Below are 22586 nucleotides of genomic sequence, written 5' to 3' on the forward strand. Positions count from 1 at the left end.
TGGGGGGAGTGCACAGAAGGTGCTTGATCCATGCAAAATGAACAAATGGACCAAGCAGCTAAGTGAGGTCACTATCACCCTCTCTCACAGCCAGTATGTAAGGCTGCTGTTTAGCCACTAAGCCGTGTCCGACTCTTTGGTGACCTCATGGACTGTAGCCCGCCAGGCTCCTCTGTCCATGGGATTCTCCAGGCAAGAATACTGGAGTGGGTTGCCATTTCCTCCTCCAGGGGATCTTCCTGACCCAGGTATCGAACCCGCGTCTCCTGTGTCTCTGGTATTGGCAGGTGGGTTCTTTACTACTAGTGCCACCTGGGAAGCCTTTGGTGCTTAATGACGCAAAGGGAAAAGCTTGACGACGTGGGACAGGGGCAAGCTGGTGACCTGACAACCACTTTGTGGGTGAATTTCACTTCCGGTGGGTATCAGCTTCAGGGCCTTGAGTGCACATACCCGCCTCTAAGAGTCCAGTCGCTATGTCACGCGGGTCGTGCGACCCGCCTACTAACTCCGTTTACTCCATTACCCCATTGGGAGTCACGCACTTTTACGTTGTCCCAGAGCTACCTGCTCAGCTGTGGAGGGAGGAGCAAAGGATCTTTCCCTCCGTTTGAGCAGAAAACAAACACCAACAAAGCTCTAAATATTTGATTGGGTGTAGCCCTCACACAGCACCACAGGAAGAAAGGTCAATTTTTCCTCCTAATGATTTCTAGAAAAGATGTGCTGTGTCTCAAATGCTTGCTGACTCCACTGTCTCAAAGAAAATCATCATCTCCATGAACAACTCAACACTACAAGGAAGCATCTGGAAACAGCCTTTAACACCAAGCAACTCCAGGCACAGCCTGTTTCACTTACTGCAGGCACGGTGCCGATGCACAGAGGAGGGCCTGTCAGTAGACAGGGAAGGGGAGAAGAGCAGGCTCGCAAGCGAACAAAGGGGCACAGTGTGACGCTCCTGAAAGCACTGCCAAGACGACGCACGGGTCACAGAGCGCTTCATCTGCCCTCGCTCCCAGAAGGAGAGAGAAGCACAACCTCGTCCTGGGCATCTCACGCAGGACATGGTCCGTGTCTCCCCGCCTCACTCACCAGAGCTCTCCAACGAGGGTCCAGAGTTGACAGTTCATACATCCTCTGGGAGTGGCAGAGCCAAGAAACTCTCAGCAAATGGAATTAAAAAATAATAATGATAAAGGCAGACTTGTCTGGTGGTCCAATGATTAAGAATCTGCCTGCCAATGAAGGAGACACAGGTTCGATCCCTGGTCCAGGAAGATCCCACATGCTGTGAGGCAACTAAGCCCACACACCACAACTCCTGAGCCCACGTGCAGCAACAACGGAGTCCGTGTGCCCTGGAGCCCGTGTTCCCCAACAGGAAAAGCCACGGCAGTGAGAAGCCTGAGCAGCGCAAATAGAGAGGAGCCACTGCTCTCCACAACTACAGAAAAACCCGCACAGCAATGAAGACCCAGCTCAGCCAAAAAATAAAGGCGCAGTCACATGTCCTCACTGGAAAGCAGCTATTAAGCCACGTATCCCGCTGGAAAAGAGCTATTAAGCCACCCATGTGACACAGTTGCTCAGAGCTAACACATCTCTTTCGCTCCTAAGCGCTGTTGCAAAAAGGACTGAAACAGAAACATCTGCAGTAAACTGCTGGATGAACTTGAGGGAAATTACAAGTGAAGAACCTGGATTCAAAATAAACACCAGGACTGAAGTCTGTGCAGTGGAAATGGAGCAAATCATTTACAGGATGTTACAAATGTCATGTCTGCCAAACGGTCACCTCCTTACCCCTCGCCCCCCTCCCCTCCACCCCCACCTAACTCACGTTCCTTGCACAGAGAATTTTCCTCAACACTTTTAATAGGAAAATGGCTTTCTCCACATTCGGGAAAATCTATGATTTCAAAATTTGCAGAGCATTAAATGCTACAAAGAGATGCCACGATTGTATCTACTAGAGAAAGAGAAAGAGAGAGGAGTGAACTCCTTCAGGTTCTCTTGGCCCCTTAAGGCAGACACAGAACATCGGCTGAGTAGGGATTGGTTTGCTTTAGTCACTAAGTCGTGGCTGACTCTTGTGACCCCACGGACTGCACCCCGCCAGGCTCCTCTGTCCATAGGATTTGCCAGGCAAGAATACTGGAAAGGGTAGCCATTTCCCATCACAAAGGTTCTAACTACGTTCTTTCCACATTCTTTCTCCTCTGGGCTCTCTCTGCCTCCAAGTTTCTTGTTCAGATTTTCTTTTAGCTCAATGAAACCCTTTTCTTCCCTTCCCACAAACCGATTTCTTCTTCCCTACCTCTATAGTCAGAGACTGAAAAAGAATATCATTTCCCCTGCACCCACTGGTGAGCAGAACTGGCTGGGGTTTTGCAAATTCAGCAAATCTGAGTCTCCACACATGACACAAGCGAGCAGGGACGAAATGAGCAGGGACTGCAGTCTCCTCAGGCAGTGAACTCCAGGTCATCCGCAACTGTCAGCAGGATGTCCTGATGCTCCCAGCGAAGGACACAGAAGGGGCCGGCTCACTGCCTACAGCCAAGGACACACCCTCCAGTGGGGGATCAGACTTGCCCATCACTGCAGCAGGTGTGTGTGTGTGTGTGTGTAAATGCACAGGGTGTGTGTGTGTGTGTGTGTGTGTGTGTCTGATGGGGGCATCCTTCTGGCTTAGAGTTCTGTAAAATTTTCTCACAAAACCTGAAATAGCCTACAAGGTTCTGCAATACTGCAGCCTTGTCATGTTAGAAGAACGGTCTCTCTGATATGTCCATGGGCTGGGACCTCATGCAGGGCACCCAGCCAGGGCAAAGCCTGAGGTTAGGCAAGGCTGGGAGACCCTGCTGCCAGCAATAAAAGGGGCCCTAAATCAAGGAGATGCTCTCTAAAAGAAGATGGGAAATCTGGAGCACGATGGGGGCTCAGATAAAGGCTCAGCCAAAGTTCAGTGGAGCAGGGGTCCCCAACCTCTGGGATCTAATGCCTGGTGAGCTGAGGTGGGGCTGATGTACTAATCCTAGAAATAAAACGTACAGTACATATAATGCACTTGAATCATCCTGAAACCATTCCCCCGCTGCCCCAGTCCAGGGAAAAAATTGTCTTCCATGAAGCTGGTCCCTGGTGTCAGAGAGGTTGAGGACCACGGCCATAGAAAATAACTGATGCAGATCATTACTGAGATGCAGGCAAGCCAGTTTACCAGACAGACATCAAGATACGGACCTTATTGTTAACAATGGCTTCAGAGTCATCAAAGACAAAGTCTCCATCGTAGCTCCGGGCAAAACACACGAGGGAAGCAAAACCCACGAGGAACTTCGCCCAGAAGGGAGGAAGCAGAGAGGATGGGATGACATGGTCCAGACTGGCGTCCCACTCGGCCATCCTGACAGCTGCGCCCTGCCGGCCTCTGGGTCCAGCATTCTGCTGGCTAGAAACCTGCGAGATAAGTGACACGACATCAGTACTCATCAACGCCTTGGTAGCAGGCTTATAGAGTAGGCGGGCTTCCCAGGTGGTGCTCGTGGTAAAAAACCCGCCTGCCAGTACAGGAGAAGTAAGAGACATAGGTTTGATCTCTGGGTCAGGAAGATCCCTTGAAGGAAGGCATGGCAACCCACTCCAGTATTCTTGCCTGGAGAATCCCATGGACAGAGGAGCCTGGAGGGCTGCAGTCTACTGGGTTGCCAAGAGTTGGACACGACTGAAGCGACTTAGCATACACGCACACACAGTAGGCATGTTTACCCCAAGTGAAAAAGAGCGAGGCGGTCAATTATTTACTTATGCTGTGAGTTTATAGGGCGTGACCCTAACACCTTTAAAGTATGCTTTCAAAACTCAAGTGGGCAGAACCGTCACCTTGGGCACAGGGAGCTTCTCCTGGGCCCAGAGCAGCCGACCACGTCAGGAGTCCTTGGGTTTCTGATGCTGGATTATCCCTGAGAAACACTGATTTAAGGGAATCCTATGTTTATCAGCTACCCATAAGGCAGATCATTTTTATAGTCCTTGAACCAGTTTACAAAGTTAAAAAAAAAGGTACCATCTTGCTTCTTGCAATCAAGAAAACTCAATGCATATTCATTGTGGAGTCTTAGCACAAAAATTGTGTGTGTTTGTGTGTGCACGTGAAGCATGGTCCTGACTGTGAAAAGAGAGCTTCTGGTCTCTCTGCAGAACACAGACACTCCAGCCCATTCAATGAAAATCTGGGAGAAAGAAGTTTAACAGAGGTGAGGTGGCAGGCACACGGCCATGGTTCCCACCCAGGGGATAGAGCAAGGAGGGCTCATTGCAGACTGATGCTGGGGACAGCATTGTTAGGCTGTGTCCTAAAGGAGAGTGGGGGGTCCTCTTCTAGGTGAGGACATGACCTCCAATGTTGGGAGGGAGTCAAGTTATAAAGACACTTATTTTAGCTTTTCTTTCAAATAGGCAAAACATTAAAATGAAATGCCGTCTCCCAGCCTTGCCATTTCTTACTTCGGTTGCCTTGCGTGTGCCGCCTATCTTTGAGTTCACATCCTGTGCACTCAGCAAAGCAAAAGAACTTCCCAGCAGTTGCCTAAGAGCTTCCTAACCTGGAATTCACCAATTATGAAACCACCTCCCCTCCCCATCACATTGTATCTGTCCCCATGCCCACCACACCTTCAGTAGGCACCCTCCTTGGTTTTACCAGGATCTTGTCTAGGTCTAATCCTACCTGACTTTGGCCAAGTTACTTCACCTCTCTGGGCCTCAGTCTCCTCACCTCTGAAATGGGGATGATACCCACCTAACATGGTTGTCATGAAGGGTAAGCAGGACACCCACCGAAAGTGCTTAGAAGCACTGGGTTTAATGGATGTCAAAGGAAGGTTAACTGTTATTACAAGCACTTTCTTCAAGGAAGAAGAAAGCACATTCATTTGAGAATAATTTGAGAATCCCCTGGAGCATCTGGTTGACCGGTAATAAGCAAGACTCTCGTCTTCCCTACTAAGGGAGCAGCCCCACTCCTTCACACTGAGATGGAAGAAAATTTCAGGCCCTTTGACTGGGAGTCACTTTAGATGTACAGATGACCCCTGAACAACTCGGTGGTTAGGGGCACTGACCCTCCTCGCTGTTGAAAATCTACGTAGAGCTTATAAGTTTGTATCTGCAGTTCCTTGCCATCCAGGGACTCAACTAACCACAGACCATGTAGTCTTGTTTTTTTTTTTTTTGGCTCCACACGTGGCATGTGGGATCTTAAGTTTCCTGACCAGGGATCAAACTCACGCCCCCTACAATTTTGTTTTATCAAATTTTTTTTTTTTAAGTACTGAGGTCTTTACTACAGAAAATAATCTGCATATAAATGTACCCACACAGTAAGGTCAACATGAGTTTGAACCTGTATTTGTTTCCAGGTCTTCCAGGGAATGGATGGAATAGATGATGGAATCAATAAGTCAGTCCACAGGGGCACTGGACGTCACGGGCCTCTTTTCCGCAGCCCTCTGCCTGAGTGAACGTGCCGAGGATCCAACAACAGTCAGTGGGACCCTTTCTTCTATGGCAGCAGTATTCCTGTCCATGCCTGGGAAGGGGCCAGGTTTACCCCTAGAGAGGAAGGGCTTTGCAGCTCTCACGGTGCTGGGCCCTCAAGCTCCTCCACCTGAGGTAACTCATTTGTAAGTCATGCTTTCAGCAAGTACACGGGGAATATTCCAGCCACTATGTGTCACTACCCCACCCTCCTTTTTCACTGAAAGGATAAGCTGCTGGTCAAATCCAAATTACAGTTGCAAACACAATAGAGGTCACCACGCAGGCCCCAAACACTGTGTCTGTATTTGAGCTCCAGAAATTACTCCTGCTACAACAAGTGAAAATAGATTGAACAGTTAGGAAGCTCCCCTGACGTCATACGGAGGGAATACAAGAGTCCTTTGGTTCAGAAAGTGAATATGAAGGAAAGCAAATGGTTTATATTAGTTTCATATCAATTTTAAATGTGAAATGGAGCTGTGAGCTGACAGATGGTCCATTAACTGGTCTTCATGTTGTCTGCTTCAGGCCCAGATATTTGAGTTTGTTGTTCAGTCGCTCAGATGTGTCTGACTCTTTGCGACCCCATGGACTGCAGCATGCCAGGCTTCCCTGTCCTTCACCATCTCCTGTTTGTGCAGACTCATAGCCATGGAGTTGATGATGCTGGTATTTACAAGTGGATCTCTGAGGTTCAAATGGCCCTCTAGGAAGAGTAGTGCATCAGGAACTAATTTGTGCTCCTGAATTAGTTGCTGTGGCAGAGGATGAGATGGTTGGATGGCATCACCAACTCAAAGGACATGAATCTGAGCAAACTCCAGGAGATGGTGAAGGACAGAGGAGCCCGGCATGCTGCAGTCCGTGGGGTCGCAGAGTCAGACACAACTTAGCAACCGAACAACATCATTAGTTGCTGTGCCTCCCTTTTCATCTCAGATTATCTGTAACACACACTAGTGCTTTTGGTACTCAGGCAAGGGCTGCTGAGATAGACGGAAGGCAGACTACAGACCTGAACACTGGGACCAGGCCTGGACTCTCGGGGGGTTAACAGGATGGATGAGCCCATCTCAGAAGGGTCCCCCCTCCGGCAGGGACATCAGGGAGCCTAGACTCTGCCCTGCTCCCCATCCTGCTGACTCTTCCCTCTTCATTGTTGCTACCCTTCCCTGGTCCAAGATCCCCACTTCTCTGCTGCCCTCAAGGACACTCACAAATGCCCTTCCCATTTAAGGCCTGATTGCTAATGGGCAGAGTAGGGTAGCTCAGAAAATACTGTGGATCAGCAAATGCAATTCTGCTACAGTGCGTCAGGAACCTTAGTCTAGCCCAGTGGTTAACAGCATAGGCCCTGCGGGCAGACAGACTTGAACTTGCTACCTATATGACCTTGAGTTGCCTGGTCTTTCCAAGGATCCATTCCTCATCAGCACCATAGGGTACCTGGAGGTTGTACTAAGGATTAAACGAGAGCATATATGGAAACAATTGGTTCCCACTACTGTTATTATTGGGCTTTCCTTGTGGCTCAGCTGGTAAAGAATCAGCCTACAATGCGGGAAACCTGGGTTCGATCCCTGGGTTGGGAAGATCCCCTAGAGAAGGGAAAGGCTATCCATTCCAGTATCCTGGCTTGGAGAATTCCATGGACTGTATAGTCCATGGGGTCCCACAGAGTCAGATACGACTGAGTGACTTTCACTTCACTTAATTATTCTGCAGAGATTAGTTCCCAGTGCCTAGTCCCTGATGTCCTCTCTTGGGATCACCCATGTTGCCATGATGTTGCTGAAGCTCCAGTATTTTGACCACCTGACGCAAACATCTGACCCACTGGAAAAGACCCTGATGCTGGGAAAGATCGAGGGCAAAAGGAGAAGCAGGTAGCAGAGGATGAGATGGTCAGATAGCATCACTGACTGAATGGACATGAGTTTGAGCAAACTCCAGGAGACAGCGAAGGACAGGGAAGCCTGGCGTGCTGCAGTCCATGGGGTCGCAAAGAGTTGGAGACGACTGAGTGGCTGAACCACGTTGCTGTCAACTTTTATTCTTGAGGATAGGCTAGCCAACCAAGGCCAGCAGTAGCCCATCAGGTAACCTGATGCAATTGAGAGAAGGGCACCCTTCTTTTGGGCAGACCCAGGGCACTGGCTCCGTGACCAGGCATCTGTATGTCCTGCATAAACCACATAGCTGAACACATTAATCCTCCTCCAACAGTAGATGGACTTTTTTCCTGCAAGGATCGAAGGCAGGCTGGAAGCTGAGGTACAAGAAGCCCTGCCAGCATGAAGTGGCACCTGGAGGGAGACGGGGCCCTTCCGTCTTTTTGTACCAGGAGAAGGAAAATGGCAATCCAGTATTCTTGCCTGGGAAATCCCATGGACCAGAGGAGCCTGGTGGGTTGTAGTCCATGGGGTCTCAAAGAGTCAGAAACGACTGAGCGACTAAACAGCAGCATGAACCAGGAAAAGGGGCGCGTTCTGTTTCTCTCTCTGGATGGGCCTTGGGCGGCATCACCCCATTCGTCTTCCCCAGGGGATGTCCTGCTGCGAGCCCTGGCTCCTGAGCCAAGGAAGTTTGCCTCATGGACAGAGAAGAAAGGAGCAACATCATGGCCTCAGGTTCAGCCCATGCAGGGCTCCAGTTAGCTCTACCAGTGACCACACTGTTGATGGGATTCCTGTCCCATTCCTGTGCTTACCCCCATTGTGTTGAGAATTCAGTGGCGCCTGTATGTAGTTAGATTGGGAACTGAAGCACAAGCCTCTTTATTTTCAATATCTCAAACTCCTTATACCAAGCTTCTATTTTCAGGGGGTTAAAACCCATCAATCAATCGTCAATGAAAAGGTCAAAGAGACCTTAGAGAGGGCACACCATCCCTCAAAAACGAACACACAGCAGTCACTGAGCTCTGAACCTGGGGACTCGGTGACGCCTGACACAGCAGCCTGGACTGCAGTAAGGGGCTGACAGATGCAGATCAAACCTACACGATCCCTGGAAAAATCAGCAGTGAACACCTACTAAAAAATATTCTTTCAGCTGCACTGAAGGGCCTTCTGGCCTCAGACTGGCCTTTTCAGCTCATCAGTATTGATCCATTCACACACCGGTTGCCCTCTGCCAGCCCAAAATGAGAGTGCGTTTGGAAACCAGAATAAAGAACACAACCGTTCCTGACCTAGCACCTGGAGACCTGAGCTGGCTGCTCCTCTCTTGGGGCCCCCAAGGCACTGGAGACTCATCTCTCCCGCCCTCCCCCCACGCAGCGCTGAATACAATGCTACTCCGAGTAGCTTCCTCTTCGGATCACCTTCTCGGTTTCTTGATTCAGTAACGCGCGAGAGCCATGCCTGCCGACAGCCAGAATGACTGCGGGAGGTTCGACATTCCCAGTTCCACTGTCCCAGAAAGTTTCCAGCTTGCTAGCTTGTAGTCATTTTCCCATCGAAGTCAGCGGGTGATACTTCACCCCACCTCCCTCTGGGGCGCCCCAGGCGCGGTCGGGGCTGAGGGGACAGGGAGGGGGGCCCCCGTGAGTCCTCTGTTAACTGTTTCTCAAGAAACACTCCCCATCCATCTGCGCTCCAAGAGAAAGAGCAGCGTGGGATGACTCACGGGGCTCTGGCTAGCTCGTTCCTCTAACTCCTCCTTTCTTTTGTGTGCGGTTAAAAAAAGAAGGAAGAAAATACGCACAGCCTACAGACACAACATCAACAAGACGAGAAGCCCCGCGGAGTTCGCAGGAGGTGAGGCGGCGGCTGCGCCACCCGTTCGGCTTCCCCAAACTCCAAGCCCGGCGCAGGGAAGCGGCAGCTCGGTAGCGGCCCCGGGCGCCCCGGCCCAGGGCACGCCGCTCGGCCGGGCAGCCAGCGCGGGGAGGCTGGCACTCGCGGCGCGGCCAGGGCGCCGCCTTCACCCCTGGGCGGGCGGCCAGGCTGCGCCCAGCCATCGCTTGCGCGGCGGCCAGCTGGCGGGTGGCGCGGGGGCCCGCGGCCAGGTGTCCGCTCCGGGGGACGCGCCAGAGGCGCCCGTGCGCCCGGGGTCGACGGGGAGCCTGCGCTGCCGGAGCGGCGGTGAGCGCGCCCCCTCCACGCCGCGCCCTTTGTCCCGTGCCGCTGACACCCGGGCGCACGGCTCCAGGGCCCGCATCCGCCGTGACCCCGGCCCCGGCCGCAGCCCAGGTCCCGGAGCCAACTCCTTCAGCCGCGCCGCCGCCGGGCCCGGCTCGGACTGCCGGGGCTCGGGGCGCGGCGGGCAGTGGGGACCGCCCGCGTCCGCTCGGCGCCCAACTCCGCTTGCCCAGCCACGGTGCCCTCAGCCCTGCAGGGGCCGCCCCGCGTGTTACCTGCAAGGAGCCCGAGCGGCGGCCGCATCTCCCCGGCGGACGCGGGCAGTCCGGCGGCTACGGGAGCCTGCCCCGAGCTGGGCAGGGGGAGGGGCCGCGCGCGCCGCGCCCCCGCCCCCCGCCGCGTTCCCCCGCCCCGCGGCGCCCGCGCCGCGCGCTCGCCCGCACGGCCCGCAGCTCCCCACGCGCGCGGGCGCCCCCCTCACATCCCCGCCGCCTCGGCCCGCCCTCTCCTCGCGGCCATTGGCTATACCTGCCGTCACTTTCGCGGGCGCCGCCGGTCCCTCTCCAGCTCATTGGCGGACGCGCCGGTGACGTCAGGCCAGGGGCGCGAGCCGCGGCGCAGGGAGCCGCCAGGGACTGAGAGGCGGACTCAGCGCCAGAGGAGGAAGCGGAGTCCTGGGCGTGGAGCCCTGGGTGGGGCCCCGGTGGCTGGAGGCGGTGGCCCCGGGCGGCGGGCTGCGGGGGCCGCCGCTGGCCTGTAGGCGCTTCCTCCGTGCCCCTTGCGGCGCTGGAGCCCGTTCCCGGCTTGTCCGGCGCTCCTCGCGCTGCCGGTGGCGCTCGGCGGAGGGGTGCTGCCGCGTCCCTGCAGGAAAGGGAGCTGGATCGCAGCGACCCGGACGCTAGACTTCCTCTTGCCTGGGAGGAGCTGTTTCGAGTGTGTGTCTCAACTTTCTGCGTCTCGGGAAAGACCCGATGCAACTGCGTTCTTCCGTCCAAGGCCCTGCTGCTATCCCGCCTTTGTTTTTAGCAGACCCTGTTCCACGGCTCTAGTCTCGCATCTCCTGCTGACCCACGAATCCTGCCAGCTTCTGCATCCAAGTCATTTTTGTCCTGAACTTCCTCTCCCAACCACATTGCCACTCCGCGCGTTTCATAACCCCCATTCTTAGAAGATTTTTCTGCCTCCCGTGTCAAGGAAAAAGAGAAACTTTCTCCACTTTCCATTGCCAAACCTACAAAGTGTTAGTCGTTCAGTCGTGTCCGACTTTTTGAGGCACTATGGACTGTAGCCTCTGTCCATGGGATTCTGCAGGCCAGAAGACTGGAGTGGGTGACCATTCCCTCCAGGGGAGTCTTCCGGACCCAAGGATGAAAAGTGAAAGTCGCTCAGTCGTGTCCAGCTCTTTGCGATCCCATGGTCTGTAGCCCACCAGACTCCTCTGTCCCTGGGATTCTCCAGGCCAGAATACTGGAGTGGGAGGTCCATTCCCTCCAGAGGATCTTCCCAACCGAGGGATTGAACCCAGGTCTCCCGTATTGCAGGCGGATGCTTTACCGTCTGAACCACCAGGGAAATCTGAAACTTACAAAGCTACTACTGTTACTAAAAACACGGATTCTGAACCTTCCCTCCATCCTGCTTTTCCTCCAGTATCAGAGTCCTATCTTAGATCAGTATCTCCCTCTTCACTGGACCCGAGTCATAGGCATTTCATGAACCCCAAACCTTCCTCCCCTCCAGGTGCCCTTCCAGCTGCCCCTCTTGCCTTGCTCCTACTCTCTGTAGCTGAACTCCTTGAAAGGTTGTCTGCCCACGCTTCTCTGGTCTCCCAGATCGCACTCAGTTCTTGATTTCTGCATTCCACTGAAACTGTCTTGGCTACCTGCAGTTAGTAATACAAAGGACACTGTCCTACTTCGTTATACCTAATCTCTTAGCAAAGTTCTTTTCTTCCTTCTTAGAACACTCTGGTAAGAGCGATAATCCGCCCAGTTCCCCCTCCAGTCTCCTTGGCTTGCTCTGGGTCTGCTTCTTGATAACATACAAGTGATGTATTTGAAAGATCTCAGCCCTTTGCTTTGAAGCCACAATTTTTCCCTGCATGATTTAACACACTGCCAACATTTCAGTGAATATCTTCCAAATTTACAGTTCGGATCCTTCCTTCTCTGAGCTCCAAACCTGTGTATCTAGCTTCCTAATCAGCTTCTCCACTTGGTTGTCACCAGGACCTCGAATGGAACTCGTGCAAAGTGAGAGGCGTGCTCTCGCTGCTCGCTCCTCTTCAGGGCTCCCTGTCATGGTGACGCTTCCAGTAATTCCCCAATCTGCCATCACCCTTGGTATGTTAACAAGTCACCAAGATTCTACTTGTGACATGTGGATCAAATCTGAACAATTCTCTCCTTTTCACTGCTGTGTTTAGTGCTGTGCTACTGCGTGTGCTTCCTAACCCACATTCAGTGTTGTCACACTGGGAGATTGCGGTCAACCACTGTGGGAGTATCTCAGTTCAGTTCAGTGGCTCAGTGGTGTGTGACTGTTTGCAACCCCATGGACTGCAGCATGTCAGGCTTCCCTGTCCATCACCATCTCCCAGAGCTTACTCAAACTCGTGTCCTTTGAGTCGTGATGTCATCCAACCATCTCATCCTCTGTCATTTACACCATGGAAATTGGCAAACACAAATCGGGGCTTGATTTGATGTTTTGTCCACTTCCTTCTTTGCTAGATTTAAGAAAGTGATGGAGGAAATAATGCAGATGAAACTTAAAAATCTGTTGCGTTTAGTGATGACATGAAAAGATCTTAATTTAGTGGCCTTGATTCATACAAAGGTGAGACAGTTGAACAGATGACGTATCAGATTTAATGACAATGAATGTATTGGGAAAAGAGCAGATTGAGATGCAATTCCATTTGTGAAATCATGGCTGAATTACAAGCATTGGTTGGATATAGACACAACCCCTTAGCAAAAATCGACAAAAGCGTTCCGTGAGATTCCATCAACTGCCAGCACAGCTGGAAGAATCTGCCTGCAATGCAGGAGACCCTGGTTCGATTCCTAGGTTGGGAAGTTCCCCTGGAGAAGGGATAGTCTACCAAGTCCAGTATTCTTGGACTTCCCTGGTGGTTCAGACGGTAAAGAATCCACCTGCAATGTGGGAGAACTGGGTTCAGTCCGTGGGTTGGGAAGATCCCCTGGAGGAGGGCATGGTCACCCACTACAGTATTTTTACCTGGAGAATCCCTACAGACAGAGAAGCCTGGCAGGCTGCAGTCCATGGGGTTGCAAAGAGTACAAGCATTGGTTGGATATACACACACTTCAGTTCAGTCGCACAGTCGTGTCCGACTCTTTGTGACCCCATGAATCGCAACACACCAGGCCTCCCTGTCCATCACCAACTCCTGGAGTTCACCCAAACCCATGTCCATCGAGTTGGTGATGCCATCCAGCCATCTCATCCTCTGTCGTCCCCTTCTCCTCCTGCCCCCAATCCCTCCCAGCATCAGGGTCTTTTCCAATGAGTCAACTCTTCCCATGAGGTGGCCAAAATATTGGAGTTTCAGCTTTAGCATCAGTCCTTCCAAAGAAATCCCAGGGTGATCTCCTTTAGAATGGACTGGTTGGATCTCCTTGCAGTCCAAGGGACTCTCAAGAGTCTTCTCCAACACCACAGTTCAAAAACATCAATTCTTTGGCACTCAGCTTTCTTCACAGTCCAACTCTCACATCCATACATGACCACTGGAAAAACCATAGCCTTGACTAGACGGACCTTTGTTGGCAAAGTAATGTCTCTGCTTTTGAATATGCTATCTAGGTTGGTCATAACTTTCCTTGACAGAATGTGGTCCACTGGAGAAGGGAAAGGCAAACCACTTCAGTATTCTTGCCTTGAGAACCCCATGAACAGTGTGAAAAGGCAAAATGATAGGATACTGAAAGAGGAACTCCCCAAGTCGGTAGGTACCCAATATGCTACAGGAGATCAGTGGAGAAACAATTCCAGAAAGAATGAAGGGATGGAGCCAAAGCAAAGAACAACAGCCAGTTGTGGATGTGACTGGTGATAGAAGCAAGGTCTGATGCTGTAAAGAGCAATATTGCATAGGAACCTGGAATGTCAGGTCGATGAATCAAGGCAAATTGGAAGTGGTCAAACAGGAGATGGCAAGAGTGAATGTCGACATTCTAAAATCAGCTAATTAAAATGGACTGAAATGGGTGAATTTAACTCAGATGACCATTGTATCTACTCTTATGCAGGAACCCTTTAGAAGAAATGGAGTAGCCATCGTGGTCAATGAAAGAGTCTGAAATGCAGTACTTGGATGCAGTCTCAAAAACAACAGAATGATCTCTGTTCATTTCCAAGGCCAACCATTCAATATCACAGTAATTCAAGCCTATGCCCCAACCAGTAATGCTGAAGAAGCTGAAGTTGAATGGTTCTATGAAGACCTACAAGACCTTTCAGAACTAACACCCCAAAAAAGATGGCCTTTACATTATAGGGGACTGGAATGCAAAAGTAGGAAGTCAAGAAACACCTGGGGTAACAGGCAAATTTGGCCTTGGAATATGGAATGAAGCAGGGCAAAGGCTAATAGAGTTTTGCCAAGAGAACGCACTGGTCACAGCAAACACCCTCTTCCAACAACACAAGAGAAGACTCTACACATGGACATCACCACATGGTCAACACCACAGCCAGATTGATATACACACAAGCCTTTAGCAAAAAGCAACAAAAATGTTCCATGAGATTCCATCAACTATGTAGAATTTGCAGGAAAAAGAGTATTTGCCTGCTTTTATCATTACTTGCAAACTGTGTGTTACAATCCTTTATGTCATTTGTAACATTTATAATACATAATAAATAAAATAAAGTGTCTGTCTACAATGCGGGAGACCCGGGTTCAATCCCTGGTTTGGGAAGATCCCCTGGAGAAGGAAATGGCAATCCACTCCAGTACTATTGCCTGGAAAATCCCACGGACAGAGGAGCCTGGTAGACTACAGTCCACGGGGTCGCAAAGAGTCGGACACGACTGAGTGACTTCACTTTCACTTTCAATTCTCTACAGACAGTATACTCCTTACTTCCGACCCCCAGGACGATTCCCTGCTCCCAGTGTTCTTAGGCTGAAGGCCCCAATGCTGCTGTCTGACCTGGCCCCTTGCCTGCTTCCCCTGAGTTATCTCATGGCCCTGTCACCTCTGTTTCCTGAGCTGAGCCATGTGGGCCCCTTCTAGTCCCACAGGGCGCTCTGCTCCTGTCCATCTTGGACTTTTCACATACCCGAAAGTGCTCCCCTCTGCTCACCTCCATGACTCTCAACTAATCCATACTCGGGTCTCTGTGCAAGTGTCCATCGCTCAGAAAAGCCTTCCTTGAATTTTCTCCTTCAACACCCTTAGGTGCCTCTGAATATGCTCTCATAGTTCTTATCACCATTGTTACTAACTAACCACATGCTCATTATATCAAGTCGATCTCCATCATTAGACTTCCATGGAGGCAAGGACCGCATCTTGCAGACAGTCCACGGTGTCTCTCAGAGAGAAGTACATTTCTGAAAGTCATTCTGCGTGTTACTAGCAGTGTTTGGAGTCAGAATTGGAATCTTCTGGCTTAAACCAGGGGTGTTGTGCTCCATGAACTGCTGAGCTAGCCGTGATCAAAATGATTTCATACTATGTACTGAGCACGGTGGCAGGCTCTGTGGAGAATATAAAGATAAGCAGGGTGCTGATTCTGCCTGTCACAATCTTATGGTTTAATAAGAAGTGTAAGCTACTCCCACCCCGGCCCGCCTCCAACCCGGGGTGGGTCGGGGCGGGGCAGACTGTCCCCAGAGCGCCCCTGGCGGGTCGCACCGTCGGGCCGGGGGGTCGCACCTCCGTCGCCACGAAGCGAGCGCACGGGGTCCGCGGCGAAAAAAAATTGTAAAAATCTTTAAAAAAAAAAAAAAAAAGAAGAAGAAGTGTAAGCTACAGAAAACGTCTCCCTGCTGCTGGGCCATCCACTGACCCCTACCCCCCAGCCCCAGCCCCTTGGGTAGGAGCTCCGGAGTCACCACACTCATGGAAAGTGAGTTAATGTATGCCAGGCACTGTGCGGATGCTTTGAAAATGTAATCTTATTTTATATTTTTAAAAAGACTTTTTATTTAATTTTTTGGCTACATGCGGGATTTCTCTGGTTGCAGTTCCTACTTCAAGTTTCTCTGTCTTTGTTATGGTGCACGGGCGTCTCGTTGAGGTAGATTTCTCTTGTTGCAGAGTAGGGGCTCAGGGCACGCGGGCTTCAGTAGTTGTGGCTCATGGGCTTAGTCGTTCTGGGCAAGTGGAATCATCCCGGACAAAGGATCGAACTTGTATTCCCTACATTGGCAGATGCATTCTTGTCCACTGTACCACAAGGGAAGTCCCCTATCAGTATGTTTTATCAGATGGCACTTGGAAGAGCAGAATATCGAGGGAGATTTTTATTTTTTTAACCTCTCCACACAGCATGCGGAATCTTAATTCCCCTACCAGCGATGGACCTGTGCCCCCTCGCATTGGAAACGCAGAGTCTTAACCACTGGACTGCCAGGGAAGTCCTGAGAATTTTATTTTTAACACATAAAAGATTTGAATTTGTTTGTATGCTGAGAAGTAAGAACCAGAAGAGAGGGAGAGGCTGAAGATGAAGGAGAAAAAATAAATAATATGGATCATGGTCTCTTAAAACTAAGAAAAAATTTAACGCAGACACAGGTTAGAATAGATACTTGTTTTCCCACTGAACTAAAAAGAATTTAATGATGCTAAATAACATGAACTTCGCATTCGTGAACTGTCTACTTTTCTGAAACATCTTATATTTTGACCTGTTCACCCACATTAACCAGTTAGCAGTCTATCTGCTCTCTCTTAAATTAACTGCCTCCTGTCTTTATTTCTCCAGAGTGTTCCTCTTTTCAAGAGACTCACAATCATTTCTGTTTTTAGAATTCCCTGATTTCTGTAAGAGTTGTGAGAACTTTTGTAGGTCAATCAATATTTGCCTGGTGTAGAATTTTTTTTTTTTTTTTGGTATTTTTATATGGATAAAAAAATGCTTTAGAAAGAATGCCAAAGGGTTTCATTTGCTTAATCTTAAAGCATCATATTTTTAACAAAGCATCATATTTACATGATATTTCTATACATTTTCATTCTTAATGTGCATTTTCAACATTAGGTCAGATCAGATCAGATCAGTCGCTCAGTCGTGTCCGACTCTTTGCGACCCCATGAATCGCAGCACGCCAGGCCTCCCTGTCCACCACCAACTCCCGGAGTTCACTGAGACTCACGTCCATCGAGTCAGTGATGCCATCCAGCCATCTCATCCTCTGTTGTCCCCTTCTCCTCCTGCCCCCAATCCCTCCCAGCATCAGAGTCTTTTCCAATGAGTCAACTCTTCGAAGGAGGTGGCCAAAGTACTGGAGTTTCAGCCTCAGCATCATTCCTTCCAAAGAAATCCCAGGGCTGATCTCCTTCAGAATGGACTGGTTGGATCTCCTTGCAGTCCAAGGGACTCTCAAGAGTCTTCTCCAACACCACAGTTCAAAAGCATCAATTCTTTGGAGCTCAGCCTTCTTCACAGTCCAACTCTCACATCCACACATGACCACAGGAAAAACCATAGCCTTGACTAGACGGACCTTTGTTGGCAAAGTAATGTCTCTGCTTTTGAACATGCTATCTAGGTTGGTCATAACTTTCCTTCTAAGGAGTAAGCGTCTTTTAATTTCATGGCTGCAGTCACCATCTGTAGTGATTTTGGAGCCCAGAAAAATAAAGTCTGATACTGTTTCCACTGTTTCCCCATCTATTTCCCATGAAGTGATGGGACCAGATGCCATGATCTTCGTTTTCTGAATGTTGAGCTTTAAGCCAACTTTTTCCTCTCTCCACTTTCACTTTCATCAAGAGGCTTTTTAGTTCCTCTTCACTTTCTGCCATAAGGGTGGTGTCATCTGCATATCTGAGGTTATTGATATTTCTCCCGGCAATCTTGATTCCAGCTTGTGTTTCTTCCAGCCCAGAGTTTCTCATGATGTACTCTGCATATAAGTTAAATAAACAGGCTGACAATATACAGCCTTGATGAGCTCCTTTCCCTATTTGGAACCAGTCTGTTGTTCCATGTCCAGTTCTAACTGTTGCTTCCTGACCTGCATACAGATTTCTCAAGAGGCAGATCAGGTGGTCTGGTATTCCCATCTCTTTCAGAATTTCCCACAGTTTATTGTGATCTACACAGTCAAAGGCTTTGGCATAGTCAATAAAGCAGAAATAGATTAAGCCACAGCGCTTGTGTACCCTATGAGGTTATATTTGAACCTAAACTTTAAATTGTAAAATAATTGGTGAAAGCAGTGTGATATTAGAGGAGGAAATAAATAGCTAACCTAGACAGCTTGCTCTGTGCCCACAGCATCCTAGGCATGTTGTATATATTAACTCAAATAGCCCACCAAGCTTCTCTGTCCATAGGATTTTCCAGGCAAGAATACTGGAGTGGGTTGTCATGCCCTCCTTCAGGGGATCTTCCTGACCCAGGGATCAAATCTTTGTCTCTTAATGTCTCCTGCATTGGCAGGTGGGTTGTTTAATGCTGGTACCACCTGGGAAACCCTAATGTATAACCTATTTACTGTATAAGGTAGATCAACTCTTACTACCCCTCTGCTGATAGATGTGGGCCTTGAGACACAGCAGAGTTATATAACAGCTGGACTTGGCAGAGCTGGGAGGGGAGGTCAGACAGCCTGGCCAGGAACAGGTCAAGATTTATCTGTTCACTCTCTTGCCCCCACATGGCCAAGAATTTCAAAACCTGCATCTTTATTTCCTCAGCCTTTGCTGTCTTCCTGCATCTTATCCTCTTCTCTTCATCTCAGCGGTCTTACCTTAAATCTCTATTTAAAATAAATATTATGCTAACATAACAGTGAACAATAATAACAGTTCACTGACAACTTACCATGTTTCAGCATGTGTCATGCTTTCATGGATTATTTTATATGAACCTAATATCCACCTGGAGTTTGCTATTATTACTGATTTTACAGATGTATGGGCCAAATGAGTTGATGTATACATCATGCCTAGGACAGTACGGGCACAGAGAATTATCTCCACCAGATATAACACATATATAAAACATTCGGATATAACTTTGCTGAGTTTGAGCTAAAATTGGTTAATGTCATTCAGGACAGTAAAATTGTAACCTTTTGACCAGACAGAAACAACTTGCATCACCAGTGGAGTGGTCTACAGATTAGATGCAAGGTCTACAGATTAACATGTAAATTCACAGTGATGGAACTCTTACCTAATAGTAAGTAGAAAAAGCAGCTACAGGCAGTCCCCTAAAAAAAGTCAGTAATACTTGGCTGAGTCTGTTAAATAATGCCCCCAATGTGCTAGCTTCCCAGGGCTGTTGTAACAAATTATCATAAACTGAGTGGCTTAAAACCACGTAAAGTTTATTCTCTCACAGTTCAAGAGAAAAGAAGTCTGAAATCAGCGTGTCACCACCACCCGTTCCTTCTGGAGGCTGTGAGTGAGGAACCAGCATCTCTTCAAGCTGCTGGTGGTGCCTGGTGATGCTTGGTGTTGCTTGGCTTGTAGACACACCACCCCAGTCTCTGCCTCCGTCATCACATGGTGTTCATCCCTGTGAGCCTGTCGTTTCCCTGTGTTTCCTCTCGAAAAGGACACCAGTCATACTGGATTAGGGTCCCATGGTACTTTAGTGTGACCTCATCTTGACTAATTCCATTTGCAAAGATCCTATTTCCAAACACAGTCACATTCCGAGGTTCCGGAAAGGGCATGGCTCTGAGAGGCAGGGAGGGGACACTTTTCAACCCAGTATACTCATTATGACGGTAAAAGGACATGCCACCTACTTTTGAATCTTATTTCCAAGTTTGAAAGACTCAGCTGTGGCAGTCACTAATTTTCCAAGTCTCTCCGTGATGTCAGGAAGCAATACTTAGAACTGGACATGGAGCAACAGACTGGTTCCAAATAAGGAAAGGAGTACATCAAGGTTGTATATTGTTACCCTGCTTATTTAACTTATATTCAGGGTATGTCATGAGAAATGTTGGGCTGGATGAAGCACAAGCTGGAATCAAGATTGCTTGGAGAAATATCAAAAACCTCAGATATGCAGGTGACACCACCCTTATGGCACAAAGAGCAGAAGAACTAAAGAGCCTCTTGATGAAAGTGAAAGAGGAGAGAGGAAAAAGTTGGCTTAAAGCTCAACATTCAGAAAACTAAGAGCATGGCATCTGGTCCCATCACTTCATGGCAAATAGATGGGGAAACAATGGAAACAGTGACAGACTGTACTTTTTTAGGCTCCAAAACCACTGCATATGGTGACTGCAGCCATGAAATTAAAAGATGCTTTCTCCTTGAAAGAAAAATTATGACTAACCTGTGAAAGTGAAAGTCACTCAGGCCTGTCTGACTCTGCGAGAGTCAGGCCAGAATACTGGAGTAGGTAGCCTTTCCCTTCTCTAGGGGATATTCCCAACCCAGGGATTGAACCCAGGTCTTCCAAATTGCAAGCAGATTCTTTACCAGCTGAGCCACAAGGAAAGCACACCTAGACAGCATATTCAAAAGCAGAGACATTACTTTGCCAACAAAGGTCTGTCTAGTCAAGGCTATGGTTTTTCCAGTGGGCATGTATGGATGTGAGAGTTGGACTGTGAAGAAGGCTGAGCACCAAAGAATTGATGTTTTTGAACTGTGGTGTTGGAGAAGACTCTTGAGAGTCCCTTGGACTGCAAGGAGATCCAACCAGTCCATCCTAAAGGAAATCAGTCCTGAATATCATTGGAAGGACTGATGCTGAAGCTGAAACTCCAATACTTTGGGCACCTGATGGGAAGAGCTAACTCATTGGAAAAGACCCTGATGCTGGAAAATATTGAAGGCAGGAGGAGAAGGGGATGACAGAGGATGAGATGGTTGGATGGCATCACAGACTCAGTGGACATGAGTTTGAGTAAACTCCGGGTGTTAGTGATGGACAGGGAGGCCTGGTGTGCTGCAATCCCTGGGGTCACAAAGAGTCGGGCACGACTGAGTGACTGAGCTGAACTGAACTGACGTCTTATGTGTTTCAGTGTTAGTCACCCAGCTGCAAGAATCTCTATGCTTATTGATAAAATACAAAGGAGAGATACTTTGTGTGTGCTCAGTCGTGTCCAACTCTATGTGACCCGGTGGACTGTAACCCATCAGACTCCTCCGTCTATGGGATTCTCCAGGCAAGAATACTGGAGTGGGTTGCCATTTCCTACTCCAAGGGATCTTCCCAACCCAGGGATCAAACCTGTGTCTCTTGCATCTTCTGCATTGGCAGGCGGATTCTTTAACTCTGTCCCGAAGGCAGAGATAAAATAAGAATGCTTGAACGTAATGATACAAAAGCTTTATGTCCAGTGCAGGTCTCAGGTCACTCAGTGATCTTACTCGGGGGAGAAATCATTTTCTTGAACTATTTTGATGTGCAGCGTGCCCCTAGAGTCATTTGGGCAGATTCAGGAGAGTCAGTCTTGACTCATATTAAAAACGGAGGAGGGGATTTTAAGGCAGCTATACAAGCAGCTTCCCTGCCCTCCTCTTTTTGTTTAAATGACAGCTTCTAAATAGGATGTCCAGTTAGGCAGAATTAAGGATTTTATAACAGAGAAAAACTTCCCAGGTGGCAAAGTGGTAAAGAATCCACCTGCCAATGCAGGATATGCAGGAGATGGGGATTCGATCCCTGGGTGGGGAAGATCCCCTGGAGGCAGGCATGGCAACCCACTCCAGTATTCTTGGCTGCAAACTTCCATGGACAGAGGAGCCCGGTGGGCTAAAGTCCATGAGGGTTGCAAAAGAGTTGGACATGACTGAGGTGCTACTATTCTTCTAAGTTGTCTGTAACAAATCTCTTTAGAGTAGACTTTTGTTGTGGGGGAGGGGGGATTGGGAAGTCACTTCCAAGCCTGCTGTTAGTGATATGAATGTTAGGTGAATAGGGATCCATTACCCTGGAGAAGCTTTTGGTGTAATTTAACAGGAGCTCTTTGAGACTCTGTTCCCCAAACAAACAGCACCTGTGGTTTGGCAGAGATGGTTACTGAGTCAGAAGGCAGGTAAATGTGAGAGGAAAGCGACTGAGGCTTATTTCCTACACTTTCAGTGTTCGTTCATTTTTTAATTTTTAAAAATGTTTTGGCCATGCTATGTAGCATGTGGGATCTAGTTCCTTAACCAGGGCTGGAACCTGCACCCCCTGCAGTGGAAGCAGAGAGTCTTAATGCCTGGATGACTAGGGAAGTCCCCCTGCACATTCACTATTGAGATTTCGTGTTCTACAGACTTTTTCTGATGAATTGGAGTGGCCCCAACCCAGCTGAAGTCTGTTGATGGGAAAACCCACCTAGGACTCAAATGGGAACTCGTGTATCTATCCATTCATCAGCCTGTCTATATCTATCTATCTACCTCTCTATCCATCTACATTGATCTGTTTAGGAGGGAAGATATCTGGGCTGGTGAACTAGGCTCAGCACAACACAAATATTTGCGGGCTTCCTAAATCTAAATGTTCTGGACAAGACTCATGCTGGAGAAATGGTTGAGCATGTGGCTGAACTAAATGTGTTATCTCCTAAGCTCTAGTCAAGGGTACAGTTGTGTCAGAAACCAAGAAGCCTTAATTGCCAACCGGGCATCTATCAAACATGGTGATTTCTATGGAGCGAGGGTACCGGGCTTAACCTGCAGAACTCAGGTTTTCCTCTGCCTGGTCTTTGAGGGCTGAGCAATTCAACTTTGAATTCTTGGCACTGAAATGGCAGGTATATGGAAGATTTCCAGAAGG

General features: G+C 49.0%; 1 protein-coding gene across 1 annotated transcript in view; it reads right to left on the minus strand.

The window, feature by feature from the left end:
• TMTC4 (transmembrane O-mannosyltransferase targeting cadherins 4) overlaps window positions 1-9997 on the minus strand; it is a 58950-nt gene extending 48953 nt beyond the window's left edge. The window contains exons 1-2 of the mRNA XM_061435320.1: window positions 9908-9997; window positions 3250-3465 (exon numbers count right to left, since the gene is read on the minus strand). Coding sequence (XP_061291304.1) covers window positions 3250-3411 — 162 coding nt within the window. The 5' untranslated portion in view covers window positions 3412-3465; window positions 9908-9997. The remainder of the gene's footprint in view (window positions 1-3249; window positions 3466-9907) is intronic.
• Window positions 9998-22586: the final 12589 nt, after the last annotated feature.

Source organism: Bos javanicus, chromosome 12 (assembly GCF_032452875.1).
Source record: "Bos javanicus breed banteng chromosome 12, ARS-OSU_banteng_1.0, whole genome shotgun sequence".
NCBI classification, from domain to species: Eukaryota; Metazoa; Chordata; class Mammalia; order Artiodactyla; family Bovidae; genus Bos; species Bos javanicus.